We start from the raw sequence: 14,018 nt of genomic DNA, 5'->3' as shown, positions 1-14,018 counted from the left end.
GGGTTCTGCTAGAATCTCCATTTTGCAGATGAGGAAAGTCAGGCTCAGAGGATGGGTCGTTTGCTGAGATGGGAACGCCCCAAAGCTGGCAGTTGGTCCCCTTCCTCCCACCAGGACGGGCTTGCAGCTGGGACTGGACGGTGGGAGGGAGACAGCACGTAGAGTCTGTGGGCAGAGGGTGCAGTGTGCTCCCCGGCTGTGAAGGAGTTCACACTATCCCCACACACCCAGAGGTCAAAACCTGTCCTGGCCTCTGTCCTGCTTTAAGCCCTGTGCTCCTCAGCCCCTGTTGGGGGTCCTGGGAAGGTCAAGGGCAGCCTCCGGTAGCTGGATTCTCAGAATGGCCATCACTCAGCGCCAGTCCACGACGGAGGAGCCTTTGTGAGCAAGCGCCCTGGGAATGGGTGTCTGCCGTGTGACCCTCTTGCTGGTCCTCCTTTATTTTACTTTACTTACCAAACACTCATCTAGAATTTACCAGAAATTTTGTGCCAGGCCCCATTCCAAGCACCTGACAAACATCAGCTTGTTTAAATGCCCCCAACTGGGGACTTCCCTGGTGGCGCAGTGGTTAAGAATCCGCCTGCCAATGCAGGGGACACGGGTTTGATCCCTGGTCCAGGAAGATCCCACATGCCGCAGAGCAACTGAGCCCGTGTGCCACAACTACTGAGCCTGTGCTCTAGAGCCCATGAGCCACAACTACTGAAGCCCACGTGCCACAACTACTGAAGCTCGTGCACCTAGAGCCCATGCTCCGCAACAAGAGAAGCCACCGCAATGAGAAGCCTGCATACTGCAACGAAGAGTAGCCCCCGCTCGCCACAACTAGAGAAAGCCTGTGCAGCAACAAAGACCCAGCGCAGCCAGAAATAAATAAATAAATTTATTAAAAAAAAAAAAAAAATCCCCCATCTGCCCTGGGTGGGAGGACCAGGTCCCAGGCCACATGGTAGATGTGGGATTGATGCCCCCTATGTAGCCCACATTTATTTAGTATTTGCTGTGTGCCCCTCATGCCCACCCCACTGCAATCTGAGCGGGCACAGCCCTCCCGTCTTTCTGGTGAGAGCCACTCAGCCTGTACCCCGCAGGAATTGTGTACCTCCTGGGGGCCCCTCCCCCACTGCTCACCTGGGTCAGGGTTAGGAGGCGGGGATGGAGGGCTTGGCCTGATGGAGGCCGGCCAGCATGGTGGAGAGGTCCAGGATGAAGAGCTTCACCTGGGGGTTCCGACACAGCCAGAGTCACATCCCAGCCTCTTGAGTGTCCAGTCCCCACCCCCCCAAAACCCCAGAGGCTGCAAAGCAGGGGTGGGGGATAGAGACCCTTATTAGACAGCAATGATAGTGGTTCCCTGGGGCAGTGAACCTGGCCTAAACCATTCTGGTTTTTAAAGCCTCAGTCCAAGCCTCCCAAACAGTTGATTCGCGGGCACCTTCAGTTTTCTAGCTGGCTATCAATCGCCTGTATTATAGTTGAATTAGTATTTTCACTTGCATCAATTCTTTTTTTATTTTTTTCCTTTTAATTGGATCAGTCGTGTTCACTGGTGTATGACCTACTCTTATCTTCTCCATTGGGGGCCCTCCTTTATTTTGTTTTAATCTATTTATTGATATAAACTTAATGAACACCCACGGATCCACTGCCAAGACCTAGAATTTGATGGCAAACTTATCCTTGGGCTCTTCCTTCACATTTGTCACCGAAATAAACATCTGACAAGGAAACTATATCTCTACCAAAAGTGGGAAGAGATTAAATTACTCCTTGCCATAAGTAGGGGGTAACCGGAAAAATAACAAAATGAAAATGAAACCTGGTTACTCAATTCTGGCAGCTACCATTGCCCACAGAGGGTGTGAGCCCCCAGGCCCTGGAGACCAGGGAGTATTATGGGGGTTAAAGGCATAGTTGCCGCCCCCCCTCCCCACCCCCCTGGCATTGAACCTTTCTCCTTGGTAAGATCAGATGGTTGGCTGAAAAAGCACTGGCTTTCCATCACCCTGATACCAAAACCAGAAAAAGATATCACACACAAAAAATTATAGACCAATATCACTGATGAACACAGATGCAAAAATCTTGAACAAAATACTAGCAGACAGAATCCAACAGCACATTAAAAGGATCATACACCATGATCAAGTGGGATTTATCCCAGGGATGCAAGGATTCTTCAATATACACAAATCAAGCAGTGTGTTACACCATATTAGCAAATTACGGAATAAAAACCACATGATCCTCTCAATAGATGCAGAAAAAGCTTTTGACAAAATTCAACACCCATTTATGATAAAAACTCTCCAGAAAATGGGCATAGAGGGAACCTACCTCAACATAATAAAGGCCATATATGACAAACCCACAGCAAGCATTGTACTCAATGGTGAAAAACACAGCATTTCCACTAAGATTAGGAACAAGACAAGGCTGTCCACTCTCACCACTCTTATTCAACATAGTTTTTGAAGTCCTAGTCACAGCAATCAGAGAAGAGAAAGAAAGAAAAGGAATACAAATTGGAAAGGAAGAAGTAAAACTGTCACTGTTTGCCGATGACATGATACTATACATAGAAAATCCTAAAGATGCCACCAGAAAACTACTAGAGCTAATCAATGAATTTGGTAAGGTTGCAGAATACAAAATTAATGCACAGAAATCTCTGGCATTCCCATACACCAACAATGAAAAATTAGAGAAGTTAAGGAAACACTCCCATTTACCATTGCAACAAAAAGAATAAAATACCTAGGAATAAACCTGCCTAAGGAGGTGAAAGACTTGTACTCAGAAAACTATAAAACGCTGATGAACGAAATCAAAGATGACATAAACAGATGGAGAAATACACCATGTTCTTGGGAGAATCAATATTGTGAAAATGACTATACTGCCCAATGCAATCTACAGATTCAATGCAATCCCTAGCAAACTGCCAATGGCATTCTTCACAGAATTAGAACAAAAAATTTTACAATTCATATGGAAACACAGAAGACCCCGAATAGCCAAAGCAATCTTGAGAAAGGAAAACGGAGTAGGAGGAATCAGGCTCCCTGACTTCAAACTATACCACAAAGCTACAGTAATCAAGACAGTATGGTACTGGCACAAAAACAGAGATATAGATCAACGGTACAGGATAGAACGCCCAGAGATAAATCCACGCACATATGGGCACCTAATTTATGACAAATTACAAGAACATTCAATGGAGAAAAGACAGCCTCTTCAATAAGTGGTGCTGGGAAAACTGGACAGCTACATGTAAAAGAATGAAATTAGAACACTACCTAACACCATACACAAAAATAAACTCCAAATGGATTAAAGACTTAAATGTAAGACCAGACACTATAAAACTCTTAGAGGAAAACATAGGAAAAACACTCTTTGACATAAACCACAGCAAGATCTTGTTTGACCCACCTCCTAGAGTAATGGAAATAAAAACAAGAATAAACAAATGGGACTTAATTAAACTTAAGAGCTTTTGCACAGCAAAGGAAACCATAAACAAGACAAAAATACAACCCACAGAATGGGAGAAAATATTTGCAAATGAGACAATAGACAAAGGATTAATCTCCAAAATATACAAACAGCTCATGGAGCTCAATATCAAAAAAACAAACAATCCAGTTAAAAAATGGGCGGAAGACCTAAATAGACATTTCACCAAAGAAGACATACATGAAAAGATGCTCAACATCACTAATTATTAGAGAAATGCAAATCAAAACTACAATGAGATATCCCCTCACGCCGGTCAGAATAGCCATTATCAAAAAATCTAGAAACAATAAATGCTGGAAAGGGTGTGGTGAAAAGGGAACCCTCCTGCACTGTTGGTGGGAATGTAAATTGATACAGCCACTATGGAAAACAGTATGGAGGTTCCTTAAAAAACTAAAAATAGAACTACCATATGACCCAGCAATCCCACTACTGGGCATATACCCTGAGAAAACCATAATTCAAAAAGAGTCATGTACCACAATGTTCACTGCAGCGCTGTTTACAATAGCCAGGACATGGAACCAGCCTAAATGTCCATCAACAGATGACTGGATAAAGAAGATGTGGCACATACATACAATGGAATATTACTCAGCCATAAAAAGAAACAAAACTGAGTTATCTGTAGTGAGGTGGATGGACCTAGAGTCTGTCATACAGAGTGAAGTAAGTCAGAAAGAGAAAAAGAAATACCATACGCTAATAGATACATATGGAATCTAAAAAAAAAAAATGGTACTGATGAACCTAGTTGCAGGGCAGGAATAAAGAGGTAGACATAGAAAATGGACTTGAGGACATGGGGTGGGAGGGCGAAGCTGGGGCAAAGTGAGAGTAGCATCGACATATACACACTATGGAATGTGAAATAGCTGGCTGATGGGAAGCAGCAGCATAGCACAGGGAAATCGGCTCGGTGCTTTGCGATGACCTAGAGGGGTGGGATAGGGAGGATGGGACAGAGGCTCAAGAGGGAGGGGATATGGGGACATGTGTATGCATATGGCTGATTCGCTTTGTTGTGCAACAGAAACTAACACAGTATTGCAATTATACTCCAATTATACTCCAATAAAGCAATTATACTCCAATAAAGATTATACTCCAATAAAGCAGTTATACTCCAATAAAGATCTATTAAAATAAAATAAAATAAAAGGACTGGCTTTTGCCTGTTGCTTCATATCGAGCCTCTGTCCCTCCTAGAGTCATCTTTTGTACCTTGGGGTACCCGGGCCACACTTGAGAGAACAGTGGTGTACACATGAATCCACACGACTCAGGATGTGGCACAAAGGTAGGCTCCGGGGACCCAGTTCTTGGCATTTGGTTGGAATTCTGGCTGCAGGACAGGAGTGGGGATGGGATGGGGCAAAGGCGAGGGTGTTTCCTCCACTTCTCAAAGGAGCCATGCTTTGGGGACCCACTAGAATCAACAGAAGTGTCCAAAGTCAGAAACCCCCTCCCTCTGTTGTAAACCATGTCACATGTTCTACCACCTTGCAAACCCAAGTGAATAGAAAAGCCGGGCATACTTGGTACACAATGACATTTGTAATGCCATTGTGCAGAAAGAAAAAGCACTGTACAACGCTGCCCTCACGCTCCCCAGGGAAGCCAAGGCCTGACCATGCGGGAGCCAGAGGGTCAGGGACTAATTAAAAGTGAGTCTCCATCTCCTGGTTTCTTATCGATGTCTCGTTTGTGTTTTAGATCCTGAGACAGAAGAACTCTAGGCATAACTGTATTGTACCCATCAGTATATACCCCGGCCTCCTGCACAGTGAGGGCACTGAGACCCAGAGAGGATCCAACTTCCTTCTGACCTCATATCAGGTGACCAGCAGAGCCAAGACCAAACCAGGGCTCCCGGGCAGGGGGCTAGGCGGCCACGGAGCTAGGAGACTGGGCTCTGATCGCAGAGGGTCATGCTTAACCCAGAGAAGGCGGGATTTCAGGCACCATGATGTTCCCAACGGTTAGGGGGCTGGAGGTGACATAAAGAGGGATCCTCACCTGCTCCAGATGCCCCTCGGTGTCCTCGATGTCCAGGGCAGGTGGCCGCCTCTGGTGCTGGCACACTAGCTGGAACAGGTTGAGTGCTGCCATCCTGGTGCGTCCCAGTAGCAGGGTCTTCTCAGCCGCGGTGTTCTGGATCTGAATACACTTGGATTCCTGGAGAACACCCGCCCCCTTCCCCATTAAGGTGTGAGCTGGCCTGAGGAGGGCTGGGGCCACATTCGCGTCCACTTCCCACCAGTCATAGATGCCCCTAGGTGCTATCAGGGAGAGGAGTGCTGGACTCGGGTGTCAAGTTCTCATAGGAAGGGCCTCCTGCGCCCTAAAGTTCTTTCCGATGCCTGAAACCTGCCCATGAACGAAGCGTTGCCCCATATGGCACTCCTCCCAGCGGTGGGAGGCTGGGGTCCCTGGCGCCCACTTCCTCCCGGCGGCGGTACCCAGTGCAGCGTGCGCTCCCGCGCCGCCTCCAGTTGCTCCAGCAGTTGCGCTCGCCGCTGGCCCTGCCTCAGCAGCTCGTCCTGCCAGGCGTCCCGCAGCCGCTGCAGCCGCGCGCGCGCCTCCCCCAGCTCCGCGAGCCGCTGGCGCTCCGTGAGCCTCAGCGCCGCCTGCGTGTCGGCCAGGCAGTCGAAGCGCGCCACCAGCTCGGGGACCTCTTGGAACTGGGATGGGTTCGGGAGGGGGACTCACTGGTACTGCAGCCCCCCTGCCCTTCCCCGCCCTACCACCCCCCGCGCCTCCTCAGCCCAACTGTGAAATGGGGGCATCACACAGCCCCTTCCCCAGAAGTGTGATTACTCAGGCCCCTCCCCACCTCCACCATCAAGCCTAGCTAAGCTTCACTGCCTGTGATTAATACTAAGTCACTGTTTCATTCAACTAATACCGAGTGTTTGGATTCCCCCTCCCCCCACCTGCTAGTGTGTCCTTGAGTAAGTTATCTTTCTGAGCCTCAGTTGCCCCATCTGTAAAATGGGATTGGCAATAACAAGACTCACTTCACTGGACCTTGGGGAGAATTCAAGAACAAAGCGTGTTCCTGACATACAGTTAGTGCTCAATAAGTGGTGACTCCTGGCATACACTCAGCGCTCCAGTAGTGCACACTTCCAAAGCCGTCCCTGAGGCTGCCTGGGGCTGCACGTGGCGCTGAACACCAAAACCTCCTGCAGGGCGCTCACCTCGGGCAGCTGCTCCAGTACTTGCCCCAGCAGGCGCGCGCAGGGCTCGAGGCGCCAAAGCCGGCGCTGAAGCCGCGCGTGCTCCCGCTGCAGCTCCTCCAGCTGAGCCCGAAGCCGCAGCGCCTCCGCCTCCCGGCGGCCGGCCAGTTGCCGCTCCTCCGCCGCCCTCCGCAGTGCGCGGCTGCGCCGGGCCTCGGCATCCTGGGAAGGAGGGATGGAGAGGAGGCGACGACCCCAGGACTTGGGAGCCTGCGGAGCTTGCCGCATCCACTCCGCCCCAACATTCGCACGCTGAGTCACGGGTTGCAAACAGATGGCCCGCGGGCCAAATCCAGCCAGAATCTCGGATTTTGGTCCCTCACTCCTCTCCCACTCTTTTTAAAATGCTTCAGGCAGTGAGTGTGTATTTCCCACCACTCCCTTTTGTATTGGTAAGCCCGCTTTTTAAGTTTATGTGAGCGGTCTGGCTCCTTTAGGATTGTGACTTTGTGACCCTCTGCCCTGCCTCCCCCCAGCAGGCTCCACCTACCTGCAAAAACTTTTCAAAGCGGACAAAGGACCCCTTTAACTCCTGCTCTTTCTGTTCCAATTGTTCCCACCGCTGTTTCAGGGATGCCTTCATAGTCTGGAACACCTGGGGGGTAAGGAGTGGGTGTCCGTGGTGTTTGGGGTTTCAAGACATCCAGCGCTTTCACATTCACACTTAACCTCGCTCATCCTTTGCCCTTAATCTTTTTTTTTTTTTGGCTGCGCTTGCGGCATGTGGCATCTTAGTTCCCCGACCAGGGATCAAACGCATGCCCCCTGCAGTGGAAGCGTGGAGTCCTAACCACTGGACCACCAGGGAAGTCCCTTTTGCCCTTAATCTTGTCACTGCACCCTTGCTCAAATCCACCTGTCGCTCCCACCACCCACGATGAAGCCCAAATTCCCTCCTGTAGCCCCTGCGTGTCAGCATTCCTGCTCTTCCTTGGGGCCTCATCTTACCCTCTCTCCTCTGATACTGTCTTCTAGCCTCTTACCCACCTGTGTTTTGTCCTTGCCTTCCTGTCTTTGTATATGCTGCTCCCTCTGCCTGTTTCTCCCTCCTAACCCTGTCCCCCTTTGCTGGATAAGCCAACTTGCCCTTCAGCGTTCCCTAAGACATCACTTCCTCCAGGAAGTCCTCCATGACCACCCCTGTGTAGAGATAGGGGCTTTCTCTGGGCTCCCACAGCCCCTGCTCAGTGCTTCCCCCCTCACAGCCATCACCACCTGGACACTTGTCTGTCCCCTTCTCTAAGCTGTGAGCCCATGAGGGCAGGGACTGTGGTGAGACCTCTAGATCCCAGTGCAGTGCCCTGCATGCAGTAGCTGCTCAATGCACATTTATTTGCATGAACCACTGATCTCATTTGATCCCCATTTGACAGACGAGGAAACCAAGGCTCAGGACAGTGATGATTTGTCTCAGACCTTGTAGTAATAAGTTGGCTCCATCACTTTCCCCTCTTCTTTTTTTTTAAGGTGGAGTGTCCCAAAAAGTTTCAGGGACTGCACTAAGTGGCTCACCTCCTTCTGGGCCTGAAGGCCCTGGTCTGCATCCACTAGTTCCTGCCTCTTCTCCAAGAGACGCAGCAGTGGCGGTGGGACGTGGTCCACATTCCGCCCCTGGATCTTCCTGGAGGGGTTCAAGGAAGAGGTAAGGGTGAAGGAGGCAAGAGTCAGGGCCCCCAAACTCCCCACTGGTGCCTGACATACCCCCATTAGCCACCTCCTGGCTGTTGAATTTTTCATTCATTCAACAAATTGTCCCGAGCACCTACTCTGTACCAGGCACTGTTCTAGGCACTGGGGATGCAGCCCTGATCAAGACAGACAGATTCCTGCCCTCCAGGAGCTGCCATCCCGCTGGGGGCCACAGAAAAAAGCTAGCAAATAATAATAAATAATGCTAGGACATGGCAGGTGCTAAGATGAAAAATTCAGCAGACTGAAGGAAATCTCTCAATAGGGAGATAGAAAAGTCTCTATGGGGGGGACATCTGAGCAGAAGCTTGAAGGGGAAGAGGGAGGGAGCCATGTGGATACCGCAGGGAACAGAGTCTAGGCCGAGGGAATGGCCAATGCCAAACCCCAAGGGAAGGACCTTGGTATGTAGAAGGAGCTGCCAGGAGGCCAGGGCAGTTGGAGGGGAGGGAGGAACAGAGAGAAGGGAAGTGAGACCAGGGAAGTTGTGAGGGTGAGACTGCAGTGGGCCGTGATGAGGGGAGACTTTGGCCTTGACTCTGAGTGAGGTGGGAGGCATGGGAGGGTTTGGAGCAGAGGAGGGAACCCCCTCTGGCTACTGTGGGGAGCAAGGACAATAGGAGGGGCAGGGCAGCTGCAGGGGACCAGGGACGGGTCACAGGATAATGCGGAGAGGATGGGGCTCTGATCTGGGTGGGTGCAGTAGAGGGGTAAGGAGGGGTCGGTTCTGGATACCACTGGAGAGCAGAGCTGATGGGGTGACGAGAGGGTGAGAAAGGAGTCGAAGGGGAACCTAGATGCTGGAAGGATGTTGCTGATAGTGGGCTGAGTGGGGAGCAGGGAGATCAGCTCTTCGCTAAGGCCAAGTTGAGACTGAGCTGCCTATTGACCTCTGCGGGGAGGATCCAGAGGGAGGCTGGGATCTGGAGCCAGGCTGACAGGGGAGAGGAGGGGCTGGACACAGCTCCGCAGGGTCGGCTGTGTAGGGAGCAGAAGGGATGCACTACCATTCCACTAGGCAAGGCTTTCCCAGCTCTGGTCCAGGGGAAACCCTCTCATTTTACTGATTCTGAGACTGAAGATGGGGCCCCCGGCCACACTGCTGAAACAAGGCAGGCACCGGACAAGCTTCCTCCACCCTTCCTTTAAAATGCAGTTTGCAGTGAGAGGGGGCAAGAGCTCAAAGAGTAATTCCCTCCCACCTTGGATCAAATGGTATAATCTCAGCTGGATATCAACTAGGGATGGGGATCAGGAACAGATTAGAGACCTGAGCCATAGACCCAGCTCTGCCCTAACTACCCCTGAGACCTTGTGGAAATTGCCATTTCCTTCGGAGCTTCAGTTTCTTCCTCTATGAAGTGGGGGGCAATAATCCCCCACCAAGAACTGCCCGAGGAAGCCAGAACCCAGGGGTAGGGGGAAGGGAGGGATCATCCCACCTGCTCCTGCCCTCCTTTCAGCCCTCCCTGCCACTCCACGCCACTCACGTAGACAGTTTCTCTTGCAAGGCCAGTCGGAAATATTTCTCCCAGGGCACAGCCATTCTCCTGGCAATTGCCCCAGGCTTGCTTGCTTTCTGGAGTTTTGCACTAGCCTAGAGGAGGCCCTGGAGGGTTCTGATGGAGGGGTTGCACGCTCAGTACTCCCGGAAGGCAGCCACCCAGCCAGCCTCGGTCGCCCGGGCAACCAACGACACAACATTCCATTGCCTGCCTGAGGCCTGGAGAATCCACCCGGAGAGGGAGAGAGAGGGGGCTGCAGGGAGGGGAGCATCTTCTGCCCGTTCTGGCGGAGGCTTGAACTCCCAATCTAAATTGGGGTGCAGTGAACAGGACGTGGGTCTCTTGGCCAAGAATTTGCCCCTCTTGGTGCCCCATGTCTGGTCAAACCTCGTCCTGGATGGGTGGGATGGGGCCTCACTAATGTGGTTGTGTGCTCAGATGTCTGTTCAAATGAGTAATTATTGGGCACCCACTGTTTGCCAGGTCCTTGGGGGGACAGGCATTCACTCCCTGGCAAGGTGCTGAGGTCCTACTATGTTCCAGCCCTTTGATGGTCCACTCCCATTGCTGGGGATGGCGCTACCCTAGCCTTGTCTCACGGAGCCCCCAGCCTGGTTAGGGAGATAAAGCAGAGGGGCCATCAGCACTACCTGGTGGAAACCAACTTGGAAGGGACCCATAATCTGCATTTGGAGAATGGGGGGTAGGGGAGGAGGTGACATAGTTTGCACAATTACAGTGGGTCAGACACTGCCCTGAGTACTCTACTTACGGTATCTAATTTAATCTTTAAAACAGAACTGCCGGGAGTGGTAATAGGGGAAAGTACCCAGAGTAATATTACAAATACTCATGGGTCCTCCAACTGGAAATAACAAACACGAGCATCTTGTCCTCTTTGTTTCCAATTGTTTTATTTTTCCATTTTAAATAATTTGTTTTTTCATGTAAGGAAATGTATTTTCTTTTTGTAGAGTAACACTTTTTAAAAAATTTTTATTGAGGTATAATTGATTTACACTGTTGTGTTAATTTCTTCTGTACAGCAAAGTGATTCAGTTATATATGATTCAGTTATACATATATATGTATTCTTTTTCATACTCTTTTCCATTATGGTTTATCACAGGATATTGAATATAGTTCCCTGTGGTAGGGGAACAAAGTAGGACTTCGTTGTTTATCCATTCTATATATAATAGTTTGCATCTGCTAATCCCAAACTTCCAATCCATCCCTCCCCTACCCCCCTTCCCTTTGGCAACCATAAGTCTGTTCTCTATATCTGTGGGTCTGTTTTTGTTTCGTAGATAAGTTCATTTGTGTCATATGTTAGATTCCACATATATGTGATATCATATGGTATTTGTCTTTCCCTTTCTGACTTACTTCACTCAGTGTGATAATCTCTACGTCCATCCATGTTGCTGCAAATGGCATTATTTCATTCTTTTTTATGGCTGAGTAGTATTCCACTGTATATATGTACACCACATCTTCTTTATCCATTCATCTGCTGATGGACATTTAGGTTGTTTCCATGTCTTGACTATTGTAAATAGTGCTGCTATGAACACTGGAGTGCATGTATCTTTTCAAATTAGAGTTTTGTCCGGATATATGCCCAGGAGTAGAATTGCTGGATCATATGGTAACTCTATTTTTAGTTTTTTGAGGAACCTCCATACTGTTTTCCATAGTGGCTGCACCAATTTACGTTCCTACCAACAGTGTAGGAGGGTTCCCTCTTCTCCACACCCTCTCCAGCATTTGTTTGTGTTTTTTTCCATAAATTTATTTTTTTATCTATTTATTTTTGGCTGAATTGGGTCGTCGCTGCTGCGCGTGGGCTTCCTCTAGCTGCAGCGAGCAGGGGCTACTCTTCATTGTGGCGCGCGGGCTTCTCATTGTGGTGGCTTCTCTCGGCAGAGCACGGGCTCTAGGCGTGCAGACTTCAGTAGTTGTGGCATGCGGGCTCAGTAGTTGTGGCGTACGGGCTCTAGAGCGCAGGCTCAGTAGTGGTGGTGCATGGGCTTCGTTGCTCCGTGGCATGTGGGATCTTCCTGGATCAGGGCTCGAACCCATGTCCCCTGCATTGACAGGCTGATTCCCAACCATTGTGCCATCAGGGAAGCCTCCAGCATTTGTAACTTGTAGACTTTTTAAATGGCCATTCTGACCGGTGTGAGGGGGTTAGAGTAACACTATTTTAAAAATACTATAGTTACTGTAATGCCTACATCGTTTAAAACAACCCCCAAGCATTCTGTTAGAGCATATTAAAAAAAAGAAAGATGGAGCTAAAATAATGCACATTTTGTCTTTGAGCATTTTGCATTAAGTTGTACATACTATTTTTCTGCATAAATTGATGCAAAGTTACAAGATTCATGAGCTAAGTTTTCTTGATTTAAAAAATACTGAGGTAGAATTCACATAGAGTAAAATTCAGTTTTTTCCACATGCAGTTCTGTGGGTTTTAGCAAATGCATAAAGTCGTGTAACCATCACAGTTAAGATGCAAAATATTTCCATCACCCCAAAAAGTCCTCATGTCCCTTTGTAATCAACCCTTGTCCCCACCCAGCCCCTGGCAACCACTGACCTGTTCTCTATCCCTATAGATTTGCCTTTTCTAGACCATCATCCATGGAATTTATATACTTTATAGCCTTTCGAGTCTGGCTTCTTTCACTGAGCAATATTCATTTGAGATTCATATTGACGTGTGTATATTGACATGTATTTTTCACTGCTGAGTAGTATTTGATAACATACTATAGTTTATTTATCCTCCACTTGGGTTATTTCTAATTCTGGGCAGTTATAAATATAGCCTGTTTCATGTGCAGTTTTTCTTTGTGAACAGAAGCTTTCATTTCACTTGCATATTTACGTAAGAGTACGATTGATGGGTCATATAGTAAGTGCATGTTTAACTGTATAAAAAACTGCAAACCTGTTTTTCAAAGTTTTTATATTCACACTAGCAATGCACAAGAGTTCTGATTGCTCCATCTCCTCACCAGCAGTTGGTACTGTCAGTTTTTGTAAAAGTCATTCTAAAAGATGGGTAGCTGTATGGATACGGCTTTTTTTTTTTTTTTAATTTATTTATGGCTGTGTTGGGTCTTCGTTGCACGTGGGCTTTCTCTAGTTGCGGAGAGCGGGGGCTACTTCGTTGCAGTGCGCTGGCTTCTCATTGCGGTGGCTTCTCTTTGTTGCAGAGCACGGGCTCTAGGCGCGCCAGCTTCAGTAGTTGTGGCACTCTGGCTCAGTAGTTGTGGTGCGCAGGCTTAGTTGCTCCACGGCATGTGGGATCTTCCCAGACCAGGGCTCGAACCCGTGTCCTCTCCATTGGCAGGTGGATTCTTAACCACTGTGCCACCAGGGAAGCCCCAGCTTTTTTATTTACAGATAATTGTAGATTCCTGTGCAGTTTAAGAAATAAAAAGAGAGGTTCCATACTGCTTTACCCAGTTTCCCCCAGGAATCATATACTATGTAACCTTCTGAGATTGGCTTTTTTCACTCAGCATCATTCTCTCTCTTTTTTTTTATGGATGAAGAAATTTTATTTTTTATTAAAAAAAAATTTTATTTAATTAATTTATTTATTATGGCTGCGCCGGGTCTTCATTGTGGCACGCGGGATCTTCACTGCAGCATGTGGGATCTTTTAGTTGTGGCATGTGGACTCTTAGTTGCGGCATGCATGTGGGATCTAGTTCCTTGACCAGGGAATGAACCCGGAGCCCTTGCACTGGGGGGCATGGAGTCTTACCCACTGGACCACCAGGGAAGTCCCTCAACATCATTCTCTTGAGATCCATGCTGGTTGTTACAGGTGTTTGTTTGTTTTTTTTTGATTGCTGAGTAGCATTCCATGGGATGGATATACCTCAGTTTGTTTAATCACTCATGTTGGAGGATATTTGGGTTGTTTCCTATCATTGGCTATTGTGAATAAGGCCACTGTGAAGATTCCTGTCCTGGTTTTTGAGTGAACATAAGTTTTCATTTCTCTGCTATAGAAGCCCAAGAGCGCAATTGC

At 48.5% G+C, this 14,018-nt stretch overlaps 1 protein-coding gene across 1 annotated transcript; it reads right to left on the bottom strand.

The window, feature by feature from the left end:
• Positions 1-1,145: 1,145 nt before the first annotated feature.
• CFAP73 (cilia and flagella associated protein 73) lies at positions 1,146-10,005 on the bottom strand. Its single transcript, XM_068562585.1, has 7 exons — positions 9,950-10,005; positions 8,283-8,391; positions 7,261-7,365; positions 6,732-6,932; positions 5,991-6,212; positions 5,548-5,706; positions 1,146-1,223 (listed from the first exon to the last, which is right to left on the bottom strand). The coding sequence occupies exons 1-7, from the start codon at positions 10,003-10,005 to the stop codon at positions 1,146-1,148; spliced, it is 930 nt and encodes a 309-aa protein (XP_068418686.1).
• Between the last annotated feature and the right edge of the window lie 4,013 nt (positions 10,006-14,018).

Source organism: Eschrichtius robustus, chromosome 14 (genome assembly GCF_028021215.1).
Source record: "Eschrichtius robustus isolate mEscRob2 chromosome 14, mEscRob2.pri, whole genome shotgun sequence".
Classification (NCBI taxonomy): Eukaryota; Metazoa; Chordata; class Mammalia; order Artiodactyla; family Eschrichtiidae; genus Eschrichtius; species Eschrichtius robustus.
The sequence above is the reverse complement of the archived record's forward strand: the minus strand, read 5'-3'. Positions and strand labels throughout refer to the sequence as shown.

Bases quoted from the DNA above. Each gene is read 5' to 3' on its own strand.
- CFAP73 (XM_068562585.1), bottom strand. From the start codon at position 10,005: ATGGCTGTGCCCTGGGAGAAATATTTCCGACTGGCCTTGCAAGAGAAA. The intron at 8,392-9,949 runs GTGAGTGGCGTG...GAACCCCTCCAG, and splicing joins TTGCAAGAGAAACTGTCTAC to GAAGATCCAGGGGCGGAATG. The intron at 6,213-6,731 runs GTGAGCGCCCTG...AACCCATCCCAG, and splicing joins TACTGGAGCAGCTGCCCGAG to TTCCAAGAGGTCCCCGAGCT.